Source organism: Macaca mulatta, chromosome 9, assembly GCF_049350105.2.
Source record: "Macaca mulatta isolate MMU2019108-1 chromosome 9, T2T-MMU8v2.0, whole genome shotgun sequence".
NCBI lineage: Eukaryota > Metazoa > Chordata > Mammalia > Primates > Cercopithecidae > Macaca > Macaca mulatta.
The window spans coordinates 70,442,571-70,457,639 of record NC_133414.1 but is presented as its reverse complement, the minus strand read 5'-3'; the positions used below and the strand labels follow the sequence as shown (position 1 = coordinate 70,457,639).

Below are 15,069 nucleotides of genomic sequence, written 5' to 3'. Positions count from 1 at the left end.
AGCTGCCCGGAACCCCAGGGGCCCTTCTGAGCATCTGTACCCCATCCCTGAGCTAGAACACTTCCTGTGCACCCAGCTATCTCACCTACCCTGCTCTGTCTCTCTGGAGCTATGGGCCCTGTAGGAATACATCAGGTCTCCCACCAGGTTGAGCTCCTTGGGGGCAGAGGATGTGCCATATTCATTTCAAAATCACAGAATCCAGCATAGCATCCAGCTCAGAGTGGGGCCCAACTATTTTGGGTGGGCTGAGGAGAGGGGTGGACTGATAGATGGATACGTAAGGGAATGGATGGATGGATGGATGGACATATGGGCAGATAGTTAGATGGGTGGGTGGGTGGACATGTATAGATGATGAATGGATAAATGGATGAATAAACAGATAGGTGGGTGGCTGGATAAATTAACTTCTGGATGAATGGGCAGATAGGTAGATGAATGAAGGGATGGATGAGTGGTGGATAAAGTGGTGAATGGATGAATGGGTGGGTTGGCAAGCAGACAGATGGATGAATTGATTCATTTAGGATGGATGGATGGATGGATGGATGGATGGATAGATGGATGGATGGATGGATACATGCATAGATTGATGAATGGATGAATCATTTGATTCACAGATGGACTAGTGGACAGATGGATTGATAAGATGAATTCATCATTTCAAGGCATTGCTGTGCCCTGTTCCTGCCCCAGCAGACTCAATGCCTTTGGATATAGCCCAACTCTTATGAGGAATTATAGAGATGGCAGGCTTTCTGATGGGGGACAGAGTACTAGTGTCCAGTAACAGCTACAGTTAGGGAGGCCTCTGCCTATGATTCAAACATGTGCTCCCATCCCCAGCCCATCAATGGCTGGCCCTCTACCTCCCACTGGGGCTCATTCTGCAGTGGCCACCTTGCTGGCCTACACAGCAGGCTCACCATCCTTTGGACAGTTAACTGCTCCCCAATCATTTCCCATGGGGCCCAGCCTTGTGCCAGCCTTTGGGGTTCCAGAGGTGAACAGGAAGGAGGCTATTTCTCCCCTCAAGAGGCTCACAAGAGAAACAGGGAACCGTGGAGGGTCCCTGGCATCAATAGCAGTAGCAGTCTTCCCCTGGGCTCCTGCTCTGTCATGAGTTCCTTGTCATTTCTCAACTTTGCAGCAGCCCTGAATGCCGTCACTGCCCCGTGTCACAGATGTGGGGTCTGATGTGCAGCACCGTCTCCTGGGCTGCATGGCTCAGCGACTCAGACGGGGTTTGGACCATGTCTGTCCTGCTTGTTTCACTAGATCACTTTGTCTCTCTGTGCACTTCAGTCACCTCATGGTTGAAATAGGCGACAAGGGCACAGAGAGGGGAGGGGGCTTGGCCAAGGCCAAAGAGCTGCACAGTAGCCAGCAGTGTATTCCCAGCACTTTGGGAGACTGTGGTGGGAGGACTGCTTGAGCTCAGTGGTGTAAGACCAGCCTGGGCAACATAGCAAGACCTCGTCTCTATTAAACATCAACAACAACAAAAAGTAGCCAGGCATGGTGGTGCACACCAGTAATCCAAGCTACTTGGCAAGCTGAAGTGGGAGGATCCCTTGAGCCCAGGAAACTAAAGCTGCAGTGAGCTATGATTGCACTGCTATACTCCAGCCTGGGTGACAGAATGAGACCCTGTCAAAAAAAAAAAAAAAAAAAACAAAAACACCAGCAAAGGTGTTTTCTGATGTTTTCTTCAGCAGTGAGATGTACCCACAGCCTACAGGCCACATGAGCTGTCTGGGGTAAGCTCAGAAGGCTGGTGAGATACTGAAGGCTGGGCATTCAGGTGCCAGAACCAGACTGGGCTTCTGAGACTGACCTCAGAGGCCACCCCTGCACCCAGAGCCCCAAAGTGGGGTGCTGTGACCAGCTGGGGGCAGGCAGCTCTGAGGCAGCATGCAGTGGCTCCTGACCCTGCTAACTGGGTGTGACAGCACTGAAATAAACAGAACAACTCGGTTAGCAGGGGTGGCTGGTGGGCAGGAATCAGCTGATTTGCATGGCTTTCCACATGCAGCCCAGATACCACCTGTGGCCTCTGAGGGGCATGCTTTAGAGAAAGGGCACAGGAGGCAGAGGTGAGGACCCGCCGCTGCCCTCACAGAGGGCTTGTTTCTGTATCTTCAAATTCCTCCCGTCTCGCACAATTCAAATGCAGGGAGCACCGCCTTTGCAGAAGGAGCCAGGGCTGAGAGCGGCCACGTGCAGCTGTGCTTTCAGGGGAGCCTTTGGGAGACAGTCAGGGGCAAGGGCAGCCCCACATGGGAGCACCCCATGCTCCAGGCACTTTGCCAGAGGCCATATAAGCCTCATCTTGTTTAAGCCTCACTGCAGCCCTGTGACGGAGGGCTTTGTTGCTGCTTGCCTGCCCTCTTTCTCTCTTACATTGCTTTCTCTCCCTTTACCTCCATGGAAGGAGGGCATTCTTCATTTCACTTTCCTCCACCCATTTTTAAATATCTTGCCTTGCATGAACCACATTGTAGCAACAGTCATGGAACCTTAAGCGAAAGAAATAAAACTTCCCACCACCAAGTCATGTTCTGTCATATCACCATTTTACAGACAGGGCTATTGAGGCTCAGAGAGCTGAGGGGAACCATCCTAGGTCAGTGGTTGGAAGGGGGTGAAGGCAGAGTGTGGACTCCCATAGCTCCCCTGCCAATTCTGGGCCCTGCGACTCCTAAGCCCCTTCCCGCCCTGGCTCTGGGGCAGGCTCATGCTGCAGGTCAAATGGAGGGACTGCCCTGGGTGGCTCCTGTTCTGCTGTCTCTCCCAGCACCAAGGCAATGGGACCTCAGGAGGTGCCATCATCCCTGCAATGGTTAACACTCCTGCGCTGTGGACACCCTCCAGGGGTCCTTCAGGAGGACAGTCAGTCACAGCCAAATTGGGCCAGAGCCCCATCCCAGAATCTCACCTTTGCCCCTAATCTGCTCCTTCCCCTAGCCATATCTTTTGTCTCCTGGACTCAGTACCCAGCTCAGAGGGCCTGGGGAGATGGATAAGAGTGAAGGGGAACCACCCCCTTCGCTTTGCACCTCACCTACCCCAGCAGCCCTGCAGCCTGGGCCTGAAGCAGAACCAGGAGGCCCGGCACCCTGGCACCAGAATTCAGTCTCCATCGACTCAGACTCTCTGCCTGGCAGGGATCTGAGCTCAGGCTGACTTCCCCGTCCATGCCAGCAGCCTCTGAGCAGATCCAGGCAGGGCCCAGTAAGACACACAGCAGCCCCTAGTGTGAGGACCGTCCAGGCACATGTGCTTCCTCCACCTTCCCAGCTGGCTGTGGCCTCCCCCAAGCCCTCACCTTATGTGGCTCCAAAGCCTGAGCTGGTGGGAGCCCAGACCTGGGCTTTGGTGGTGGGGGCTGGGTGGTGGGGGGTGGTCAGGAAGAATCTCCAGGGCCAGCCTGTCCTGGATCAGGGAGGGAGAACCCCCAGAACCCTGCAGGGATCGCCTTCCGCCACCCCCACCAGCATCCAGAAAGCACTCTGCTATCAGTCATCAGCCTTCTCTAGACCTTAGTTTTCCTGTCTTTGCAATGGGGCTACTAATCCACCAGGGGTGGAGGTGGGGGTGGGGTGGAGGTGGAGGTGGGGGGGGTGGGGGTGGGGGTGGAGGTGGAGGTGGGGGGGGTGGGGGTGGGGGTGGAGGTGGAGGTGGGGGGGTGAAGGTGGGGGTGGGGGTGGGGCAGGCATGCCGACGGCAGGGGGTGAAATCGAGCATGGGAAAGCTCACTGATCCCAACTACCCCTTTACCCCTTTCCGTGAACCTCCTCCCAGTGAGGCTGGGGTCTTCCCACTCCAGACGCCCACACGCTGCCCATGCTACCCTCATTCCTGGAGCCTGAGCCACCTCATTTTCCTTCCCCACAGCACTTACAGAATCCTGCCAACTTCCACAATGCTGCCACGGAGCTGCTGGACTGGTGTGGAGACCCACGGGCCTTCCAGCGGCCCTTTGAGCAGAGCCTGATGGGCTGTTTGACGGTGAGTCTGCACCCTGTGCACCTGCATTCCTGCCCAGGAACGTCAGCTGAGGGCTAGTGTGCCCGTCCAGGTGTCAGAGAGGTTGTCAGACATTGGGAGGTGACACCAGTGAGAGTTGGGTCCCTGGGAAGACACTGGTGCTAGGGGGATGGCCCTATTGGGTGTGTCCCCCGCGTGCACACCCCCCAGGTGACCTGGAATTGAGGAGGCACAGTCCCTAGGGATTGTGTGGGTTCCCACACTTGATGAGAAAGACTTAGGGCTCACTTTGTGGGTCACTGTTTCATCATAAGCACAGTAGAGAGACTCTCAAAGGGTTTTCAGCCATTTTTTATCCAGTCGTTCATTCATTCATTCACTTAGCAAACATGTGTGGAGCTTCTTTTGTCATCATCCATCCATTCAGGTAAGCATTGATTGAGCCCCTCTTACATCCATCCATCTAGCCAAATAAGCATTGATCTCTCATTGATCACGTATGATCCCTCTGCTAAGTCCGGGGAAACTGAAGATGAATAAGGCTTCACCGAGCCTGGTTTCCTCTGTAGTGGAGGAGGCAGATGTATAAAGAAGTGACTGAGAAAATCATGTCCACAGTGAAGGCAGCACAGAGAAGGGAATCCTGAACTGGCTGGGTGGCGGGACGGGGCGTGGAAAACGGAGGAAAGGAAAGGAGCCACCCTTCGTGTGCCGGAGTCTGCCAAGCAACAGAGGGGAGCAGGAGTGCTCAGGCACACGGAACAGCATCTGCAAGAGGCCAGAGAACTGGAAGGGTCGAGGCTGCAAACTGGGCAGAGGCCAGGTCCAGAGTTTGTGGTATGATCGGCCAGGCTAAGGAGCTTGCCATCTAACAGGACCCATTCAAAGCTTGGGAATGTCCCCAGCCATGTGGCCTGTGTCCATAAGTGTGATGACCAGAGAGGGCAGCTGCTCAGAAGGCCCTGAGTCCACTTTGAAAGGAATGTGGGTAAACAGATGGCAGGGGAGCCCGCCTAGCCTGAGGCTGGGAGAGGAGGGACATGGCGGATGTCTGGCCAGGCGGGAACAGTGGGCATGGTCCACGGGCACCAGGCTTCCTGAAAAGCTGGGAGGAGACAAAAGGCCCACATGGCCTTGGCCTGGAGAGGAAGAAATAGCGGCCACAGCTATCGTGACAAAGCATCTGTTCTGTGCCCGGTGGGGAGCCGGCCCACAGAATATGCCGTCCCACCAAATCCCCTCAGTGAGCCTGGCCTGCAACACTCCCCATTTTACAGAGGAGGAAACTGAGACTTCTAACTGACTTCCCAAGGGTGCACAGCCTTAGAGGTGGGCCTGGGATTCCAGCCGAGGCCCTGCCTGTCTCCAGAGGGGATGCCCTTGGCCATTAGGGATGCCAGACAGGGACGCAGCCAGGACCCTCCTGGGGCTCCTCTGCTTGTCAGAAGTCAGCACCATCTGGCTCCCTCAGGCCACCGGGCCAAATCGAGCAGCCACCTGCACTGCCCAGTCTTCCTCATCCTTCAGCCCATGGGCTCCCCTCTCCCTCCCCACAGCCCTCTAATCTTCTTTGTGGGGATCTGGTTCCAGGCTAAGCCCTGTGGGCAGGGACAGATGTTGCCAGAGGCCCCCTCACTTCCACCCCAGCGGAGGATGGAGGAGGTGGGGACCTTGCATGATGTGTGGCCAGCCAGGCCGCCACAGTCTCAAGCACACTGCCCCGAGCCTGACCCTGTCTATCTAGGATGTAGGGACTGGAGACTGAATCAGAGAGCGGCCCTCGCCAGCCTGGATGGACCAAGAACTGGCTCTGCCTTGGCCCTCTTGTCCATGCATTCATTCACGAACATTCACTGGGCTCTTGTTGGGGGCCAGGCTCTGTGCTGGGCCCCAGAGGCACCATGATCAAGGGGCTGGCCTGCCAGGGAGAGCCTGACATTGAACCTGCAAAGGAACAAACAGGGACACATGCTAGAGCTCCGGGAGAGAGGGCAAGGGCACAGGGCAGGAAATGTCTCCTGAGGAGGTGACCTCCTTGGGAGGATGAGAGAGCAGGGTGCTCCAGGCAGAGGAAACTGCTGATGCAAAGGCCCTGAGGCTTGCTCTGTTCATAAACAGAAAGAAGGTTCAGGTGGCTGGAGCCCAGAGGAGGGAGAAGGGTGTGAGATTAAGCAGAGGAAGGAGGCAGAAAGCAGCTAACGCAGGGCCCACAGGCCAAGCGAGAAGAGTCTGGGCATTATTGGAAGGGCAGTGGGGAGCCCTTGAAGGGTTGTCAGTAGGAGAGTGATGGGCTGTGATTTGCATGGGGGCAGGAGCTCTGAAGGGAGCATCTTTGGAGGGCAGGATGGAGGGATCATGGAGGGCTTCCTGGAGGAGGGAGGGTGCCATGGGATCTGGCTGGACAGAGAGGAAGCCATGGCAGGGGAGGCTGTGTAAACAGTGCCCACTCTCCTGGGCCTCTGCTCCCTGCCCCCAGTGTAAGGCATGCACCTGGTGGAATGGCCCCCACTCCTGCAGCCTGGCCACAGCTGCAGAGACCTGAGTCTGGCTGTCCCTTAGAGGTCAGTAGAGCCAGCAGCTTGAAGGGGCTTGCTGGGGGAGTAGTGGGGATTGTCATAAATGACATTTCAGTGCTCAGGGTATTTTCCCTAGGCACTGTCTCTTTGGATCCTTATAAAGACCCTTTGAGGTGGGCAGCGAGTCACTACTCCCATTTTACAAACAAGGCCACTGGGAGGGGGAGCAGCTTACCCCAGTCCCAGGCTGGTCCCACAGACTCCCTGAGAACCTCTGGGCCCTGTTGCCAGTACCCCCATTCCCCAGGCACCCTCAGCCCCAGCCCTGCCCCATGGAGATGAACAGGATGCGGGAGGTAGATCCCAAGGGACCTAGGTGGGGCAAGACAGCTGTCCCCTTCCCACACACACGCACACACACCCTCCCCATCCAGGTGTCAGCCTGAGACCTCCAGGTTGCTGCAATCCCCTGGGTGACCTCTGGAAGCAAACTCCAAATTCCTCTGGATCCAGCTTACTTTGGGGATATAAATTAAAAACCACTTAGCCCTGAGCAGCAAATGGACACATTTCTGTCATACTCGCTTCTAAGCAGCTCAGGCACAGTTAAAGTGACCCCAGACCTGGCCCTGCCTTCCCCTCTGCTTCACACCTTGAGACTTAAGGATGCGGAAGCACAGGACCCCCAGGCCCTGCCCCAGGGGCGGGCACAAGCCCCAGGCCACCACTTCCTCATCAGAAGTAGGCCCTTCCTCCTCCAGTAGTCAGGCAGAGCAGCCCCTCTGGGCGCCCTCTCCCTCCCTCTCGTGACCTTAGGGAACAGCACAAGACAGAGGAGACAGTGGGAGAGCAGGTCCGGGAGGGAAACAGGTGTCACATCAGCAGGCCTCTTCCTCATCTCCCCAACGAGGACGCCCCGCAGCTTCAGAGGAGGTCAGAGTCAGAAAGACCTTTCAGGTCCCGCCCCCCTGCCAGGAATGGAGACCCCTTCTCCAGCATTCCCCAGACAGCCTGTCCTCCTTTGCGGCCAGCAGGCTGGACGCTTTTCAAGACAACTCAGTTGTTCTGTGGGACTGATGTAATTTACCATGTGACCTTGAGCAAGTGACTGTCTTTTTTTTTTTTTTTTTTTTTTTAATTTTTTTAAATTTTAGAGACAGGGTCTTGCCCTGTCATCCAGGCTGGAATGCGGTGGCACGATCATTGCTCACTGTAGCCTCAACCTCCTGGGCTTAAGTGATCCTCCTGCCTCAGCCTCCTGGGTAACTGGGACTAGAGGCGCCTGCCACCATGCCAGGTCAATTTTTAAAATTTTTTTCTTAGAGGTGGGGCCTTGCTATGTTGCCCAGGATGGTCTCAAACTCCTGGGTTCAAATGATCCTCCCACCTCAGCCTCCTAAGTAGCTAGGTACCACAGGCCTGCACCATCACACCAGACTAAATAAATTTTTGGACAGATGGGGCTGGGCACGATGGCTCACGCCTATAAGCCCAAGCACACCTGAGGTCAGGAGTTCAAGACCAGCCTGGCCAACATGGTGAAACCCTGTCTCTACTAAAAGAACAAAAGAAAATTAGCTGGACGTGGTGGCGCGTGCCTGTAATCCCATCTTCTCAGGTGGCTGAGGTAGGAAAATTCCTTGAACTCAGGAGGCGGATGTTGCACTGAGCTGAAATCATGCTATTGCACTCTAGCCTGGGCAACAGAGTGGGACTCTGTCTCAAAAAAAAAAAAAAAAAAAATTGTGTACAGATGAGATCTTGCTATGTTTCCCAGACTGGTCTTGAACTCCTGGGTGTAAGCTGTCCTGCCTCAGCCTCCCAAAGTGCTGGGATTACAGGTATGAGCTACCATACCCAGCCAAGTTCTCCATCTTTTGTCTGGACTTTAGTTTCCCTGTCTGTGGCATGAGGCTGGGCTCCCTGACCTGTGAGGTCCCCTGGCTCCAGGGATCTAGGTGTCTGGCAGCCAGGATGACAGGGCGGCCTCAGGAGTGCTCCCCTGCCCCCCGCCACCGTGGGTCAAGCAGCAGTGCCTGTGCAGCCAGCAGAGGACCACAGCGCCCCAGCCACTCACGCTGGCTTTTATGGGGAGGGGTCCTTGCACCCCATTGGACCTTCACAGAGAGCACCATGACCACTGGGGTGAGAGCGGACCTCTCTTCAAAACAAGCCGCACAGCTGAGCCCACGCTCCCACCACTGCCAGTCAGACCTTGCCTCCCAGGACTTTCTGGGGGTCCTCAGGCTGGGCCAGAGGAACCCAGGGGATAGCAATGCATGAGGCACTCTAGGGTCACAGGATTCGATTCAGCTTACTCTGCCACACCTGTGCTCTGTGGCCTTGACTTCCTCATCAGTGAAAGGAGGCTATTGGAGCCAGTGACCCTTCTGAATGCTGGGGCACAAATGACTTGGTGACAAGCGGAAGTCCCTGCTCCTCCACCCACCCGGTTGGCCCTTGCAGCCGCCATACAGCACCATGCGCCTCTAGCTCGTTAGCTAGTATTTTTTCCTTTTTAACTAGAGCAACAGGATTAGCCAGTATTGGCCAAACATGGGGACTTTTGCCTTCCTTCCCTGAACCCAGGGCCAGAGGGTCCTCAGTGCAGGTTGGAAGTTATGGCGTTAACCCTTTGTGGACTGAGAAAGAAGTCTTAGCACGGAAAGGGCCCAGAGTTTTCAGCTAGACTGCCTGGATCACATCCTGGCTGTGTCACTGACCAGCTTTGAGGTGTTGTTCAACCTCTGTTTCCTCATCTGTAAATCAGAGATAATAATAATAATACGTACCTGGTGGAGCTGCTGGAAGAATTTGCACTTTGTTGCAGACAAAGCACCTATGTGTGTGGGAGCCAGCATTTTCACTGCAGCACCTGTCAGCATCAGTGTTTCCCGTTGACAGCAGCCTCACGACTGCACCAGTCGGAACAGGCCACTCTGTGCTCACAGGCTTCCACCTAAGGTTCTACAAAGAGGGAAGGCACCAGAGTCCACGTATGAGCTGCAGTGGCAACCTCCAGCCCAGAACCTTCCTCCTCACTCTCTGAAGGAGAGTCTGCCTGCAGGCTTGAAATACTCAACAGGCCATAAAGAGTTAGGGACTTTGGTTTTTCTATGTGGACAGTGAGACTTATGGTGAGGGTGTCCTCACCCTGGGGTGGCCCAGAGACTGGGACATGTAGAGGGGCAAACAAAGCCCGTGGGAAAGAGGCCTAGGGAGTGTGGAAGACTTCTGTGCCAGGGGCTTCTGTTTGCAGCAGAGACGCTAAGCAAACATCCTAACCTGACAACATCCTTTTTCCTCCCAACCTGGCTCAAACATTAGCCCTGCACAGGAGGGTGCAGGGAGGGCCACAGTCCCATTCCAAGAGTCACTGGTGATCCTGGGAAGGGGAACCTGTTGGCTCCTCCCTGATTCAGCACGGGACATTCTCTGAGTCTCCAGTGTTATTTTAAATTGGTCTAGATAAATGGTGTTCCCACCCCTTTTAGCCCCAGAGCCCCTTTCACAAATCCCTGAGATATAAAGCGGCGATGGGGAACGATTCTGTTGGATCTGGGGGCCGGGCCAAACCCCATGGCAGTCTGAGGCCCCTCCAGGCGCCTCTGGAGCAGGTGGTTCCTGGAGGCTTGGCAGCTGAGTCCCCCCTTTTTCATAAGTACCAGCCTACTGCATCTGGGTGCTCTCCCCACTCAGCCATAGCCACCCCAGCTGCTTTCTAAATGACTCCATTTTCCAAGGTCCTTCCTTCTTAATAGAGAAAGCTAATTTTGCTGCTGTTAATGAGGAAGGCGGGTGTGAGGGAGCAGATCTGGGAGTCGCGGGACACCTGGAAATGGGTGGGGACAGAGTGAAGCCAGAGGGGCATGAACTTGCAGAGCCATCCGAGGGTCCCCTGGAGCGCCCCGTCCCACACTGCCCCCCAGGGGACCAATGGCCCTCCCAGTCTCCCGCCTCTCACCCTGCCAGCCCCTGCTTCTGAGATTTATAAGGAGATGGGTGGGACCTTCAGGCTGCAAACGCATCACTGCTGTTATGGAAGCCCCCCATTTGCTGGGGCTTGAGGCTAGAGACAAACCCCAGGCTGCGCATGGGAGTCCTGCAGTTTCTGGCTAAGGTTGAGGGGGCCGCAGGGTGCTTGGCATGGAGCAGCATTAGGATGCCTGCCCCATCCAGGAAGCCTTAGTCCATTAAACAGCTCTGACCTGAAGCCCCGTGGGAAGCAGTTTGTTCTAAATCACTGCTTTTTTTTTTTTTTTTTTTTTTTTTTGAGAAGGAGTCTTGCTGTTCTGCCCAGGCTGGAGTGCAGTGGTACGATCTAGGCCCACTGCAACTTCCCCATCCCAGGTTGAAGCACTTCTCCTGCCTCTGCCTCCAGAATTGCTGGGATTACAGGTGCCCGCCACCATGCCTGGCTAATTTTTTTTATTTTTAGAAGAGACGGGGTTTCACCATGTTGCCCAGACTGGTCTCGAACTCTTGACCTCAAGTGATCCACCTTCCTCAGCCTCCCAAAATGCTAGGATTATAGGTGTGAGCCACCACACCTGGCCTAAATCACTGCTTTAGATGAGGTGCATGCTGATTCAGAGGGGAAGGGCTGGGCCTAAGAGTCTGCATTTATAACAGGCCCCATGGAAAGGAGATGGAAGAGCCACACAGATGGAGCAGAGACCCTTAGGGCCCACCCTAAGGATGGTGGTACAGGATCCCCAGCCGACTTCTAGAATGTGGTCGAATCTGAGCCCTTGGAAGCGGCGGGGCCTATGGGTTTGGTGTCGGGCCCATTGTCAGCCTGGGAAACCCCTGAGGACGGGGCCAGGATCCCAGGGCCTGGCACAGAAGAGGTGTTAATCAGTATTTGCTGAGCGACTGAAGAAGGCACGGTAGACTCCTGGCTCCGCCTGATGGCGGGGGCCTGCCTTAGCCTGCCTACCTCACCCACTTCACCTGCAAAACGGGCATATCCACTGGCTCTGGGCTCCATGACTCACCTACCCTCCTCCCCTCTTGCTGTCAGGTGGTCAGTCGGGTGGCAGCCCAGCAAGGCTTCGACCTGGACCTTGGCTACAGACTACTGGCCGTATGTGCTGCAAACCGAGACAAGTTCACCCCGAAGTCTGCCGGTAGGTGTCCGTGGGGGACTCCGCGATGTCATCGGGAGGTAGGGAGGGGAACTGACTCTAAACCAGGCCTGTCTGTTGTCCCTGTCGGCTGGTGCCTCCATTTGTCTAGGTGTAGTGCGAGCCCCTGAGGAAGAGCTACTCATCCAACAGGCTCTGGAACCCACAGATGGGGCTCTCCCCGTGCCTCTCCCAGGGAGTATACTTGTCTTGGAGGGTACCGCAGGGCCAGAGAGGGTCCCGAGGCACACCAAACCCCAGCAGCAGGCACTGTGCTACAGGCAGGACCAGCATCAGTTCACTCCATCACCACAGTGACCCCTTGGCATAAGCACTGTGATCTCCCCATTTTACAGATGAGGAAACTGAGGCTCACTGACACTGAGGACATTTCCCAAGGCCACACAGCTGGAAGGCAGCACAGCAGGGATTTAAGCCCAGGCCTGTACTTCAGAGTCAGCGTTCTTAACCTTTATACTCCAGTACCTTCATTCATTCCCCAAAAATTGTTTAAAATGTAACAAAATTGAAAACAAAATGAATCACTACACTCAGGGTTCCGTATTGCAACTCTGTCATCATCTGCGGACCCTGTATTAAGCAGGGGCCATGGAGAGTGCCAAGCAGCATTCTGTCTGGGAGGGCTTTGAGCACTTTTTAAAGATACAGTTTTATTTTACATTTCCCACCATCCTCATAACCTTGCTTAGGCCTCAGGCGCCCTGCTAGCTTTAAGCCGGAGAGACCTGTCACTTGCTAAGTGTGTGGTCTCTGAGCCTCAGCTGATCTCTCAGGGAAGGCAGGAATGATAAGGAGACCCCTGACTTCAGGGGTCATTGTAAGTGCTAGAAATACATAAAGTGCCTAGCACCATGTCTGGATATTGTTAACATTCCTTATGGAGTCAGGACAAGCAGTTGAAAAAGCAAAAAAGAAACAGTTATTTCCTTTGTATAACAATAAAACGGACGTTTTCACTGAATTCATCAGTCAGTTCTTTGGAGTGTATATAGACACAGCCTTCATGAAAACGTTGTAAGGACATCTCACAATGTGTTTCCATAAATATGCTCAACTTATAATCTCATGTGGATGGCGCTGCACACGTAAGTGTGTGGTGGCCTCATTAGCCAATAACTACTCTGAAACCCTTGGCCCGCCTGCATTGGGATATTGCTATCGTATTGAATTGCTTGCCAGAAAATGGTCTTGGAATCTCACAAGGGACATCTATTCCTGATGGAGTGTGCTGTTTTCATAATGACTTAAGTCAATACAGTGTTGACAAGGTAGAAATGACTTATCAAAGACACGTACCTCTTGAGTGCCCATACTGTGCAGGCACCTGCCAAGGGCTGAATTTACAAGGGCAACTAAACAGAAAAGGTCCTGCCTCGAGAAACTCACAGTGCAGAGCAGGGGCCAGCAAGCTTTTTCCATCAAGGGCCAGACAGTATATATCTTAGGCTGTGGGGGCTCTGTGAAAGCTGCCATAGATAGTACGTAGAGGAATGGAGTTGGCTGGTTCCACGAAAACTTTATTTATGAAAACAAGTGCTGTGTGCAGTGGCTCACACCTGTAATCCCAGCACTTTGGGAGGCTCGGGTAGGTGGATCACTTGAGTTCAGGAGTTTGAGACCAGCCTGGGTAACATGGTGAAACCCCATCTCTACAAAAAAATACAAAAATTAGCTGGGTGTGGTGGTGCACGCCTGTGGTCCCAGGCTGCTTGGGAGGCTGGGATGGGAGGATCACTTGAGCCTGGGAGGTGGAGGTTGCAGTGAGTCAAGATCGAGCCCCTGCATTCCAGCCTGGGTGATAGAGCAAGACCCTATCTCAAAACAACAACAGCCAAGAAACCAGAACAAAAAAAACAAGTGATTAACTATACTTCCTGATCCCTAGTCTAGAGGGAGAGGAAAACATTGATCAAATAATTAGAGGGGTGTGTGTGTGTGTGTGTGTGTGTGTGTGTGTAAGCTCAAGCTGTGATAAGTGCCTTGAAGGAAAAGTGAAGGATGGCAAGGGGATGTTGTTGAGGGCAGACCACTCTGGGGTTGTAGCAGTCTCCCCCGAGACCCAAAGGTTGATAAGTGAAGAAAAGAAGAAAGAGCATCTTTGCAGTTAAGGGGACAGCCTGTGCAAAGGTGTTGAGGTGGAAGGGGAGCATGCATAGCTTTTTGTCAGAACTAAGAGAAATGCAGTGATTCTGGAGCCCAGAGGCAGGGGGTACATGGCAAAGGCGAGGCTGGAGAGAGCAGCAGCAGCGGAAACATTCAGGGCCTGTCTTGGAGGTCACGGTCTTTGTCCTGAGAGTAATGGGAACATGGCTAAATGCTCATTTTGTGACGACAGCTCTGGCTATAAAAGAACAGATGGCACGGGGCCTGGAAGCCCACCTGGATGTAGGTGGCCGGTTGACAGATCACTGGGGAGGTCGGGGTGAGGATGATGGTGGCTGGATCAGGAAGACAAGAGTGGAATGGAGACAGAGGGATATTTAAGAGGCAAAACTATGCCACAGAGGGAGAAGGAGACCTGGAGAATGGGCTGTCCCAGGAGCCCAGCGCCTCTCCAGAGGAGCAGGAGAGACTCAGGTCTCCGTGCAGCCCCTCCACAAAGGGTCACTGAAACCCCTGCCCTGCTGACACATGCTGGGCGTTCTCATATGTTTTGTGGCGGTGCCCAGCTTTGTGAGACACGGAATACTATCTACATTTATGGATGAAGAAATGGAAGCTTAGAGAGGTCCTATGACTTCCCTGAGGTCACCCAACTCATAAGTGATGGGCTGGAACCTGAACTCCTAGCCCCCTGGCTGCAGGCCCAGGGCTCTGCCTGCCCCATCACAGCAGGCCTGGGCAGCCGTCCATTTCTGTTGGAGAGAGCCCTTCATGCTGCTCAGGGGTCTCTAGCAAGGCCTCTGAGTGGCATTCCCAGCATCACTTCTTCACTTGAAACAGGGATTTGTTCTTTCCTCCATCTGCACCCCCGCTTGAACACAGCCTTTATAATTTAGAAAGCCCTTTCCCATGCATTGTGTCTGTGAACTCACGTGACCCTCTGACACTACACAGGCTCCCAGGAGATGAATTCTCAGTGTACCCGTTCTGCAGCTGAGAACACTGAGGCACAGGAGTGCCTGTGGCTTGGCCATCCTTGAATTTCCTTATTAGGAGTCAAACCCTTGTCAGTGCCCACAGCCATGACTAACTACCTTTCAAGGCCGCCCCTCTAGACATACGGGCTCTTGGGATCCCAGTCACCCCCTGCTTGCCCCATCTTCTGGAAAGGAAAGGGGGCCAGTCTGAGGGGGGAGCCTCCACCTGCTGGTTTTATTTGAGGGGTGAAGGGCCTGCCAGGGGCAGGCTGGGCCATAAGAGGGGTGGAGGCCGTGGCGAGTCAAGCTGGGACCCCAAGTCCCAGATATGGC

General features: G+C 54.3%; 1 protein-coding gene across 27 annotated transcripts in view; it reads left to right on the top strand.

Moving 5' to 3' along the window:
- ZMIZ1 (zinc finger MIZ-type containing 1) overlaps positions 1–15,069 on the top strand; it is a 244,518-nt gene that overhangs the window by 135,111 nt on the left and 94,338 nt on the right. For all 27 annotated transcript variants that reach the window (XM_077946513.1, XM_077946501.1, XM_077946507.1 and 24 more), the window contains 2 exons: positions 3,901–4,014; positions 11,533–11,638. In XM_077946513.1, coding sequence (XP_077802639.1) covers positions 3,901–4,014; positions 11,533–11,638 — 220 coding nt within the window. The remainder of the gene's footprint in view (positions 1–3,900; positions 4,015–11,532; positions 11,639–15,069) is intronic.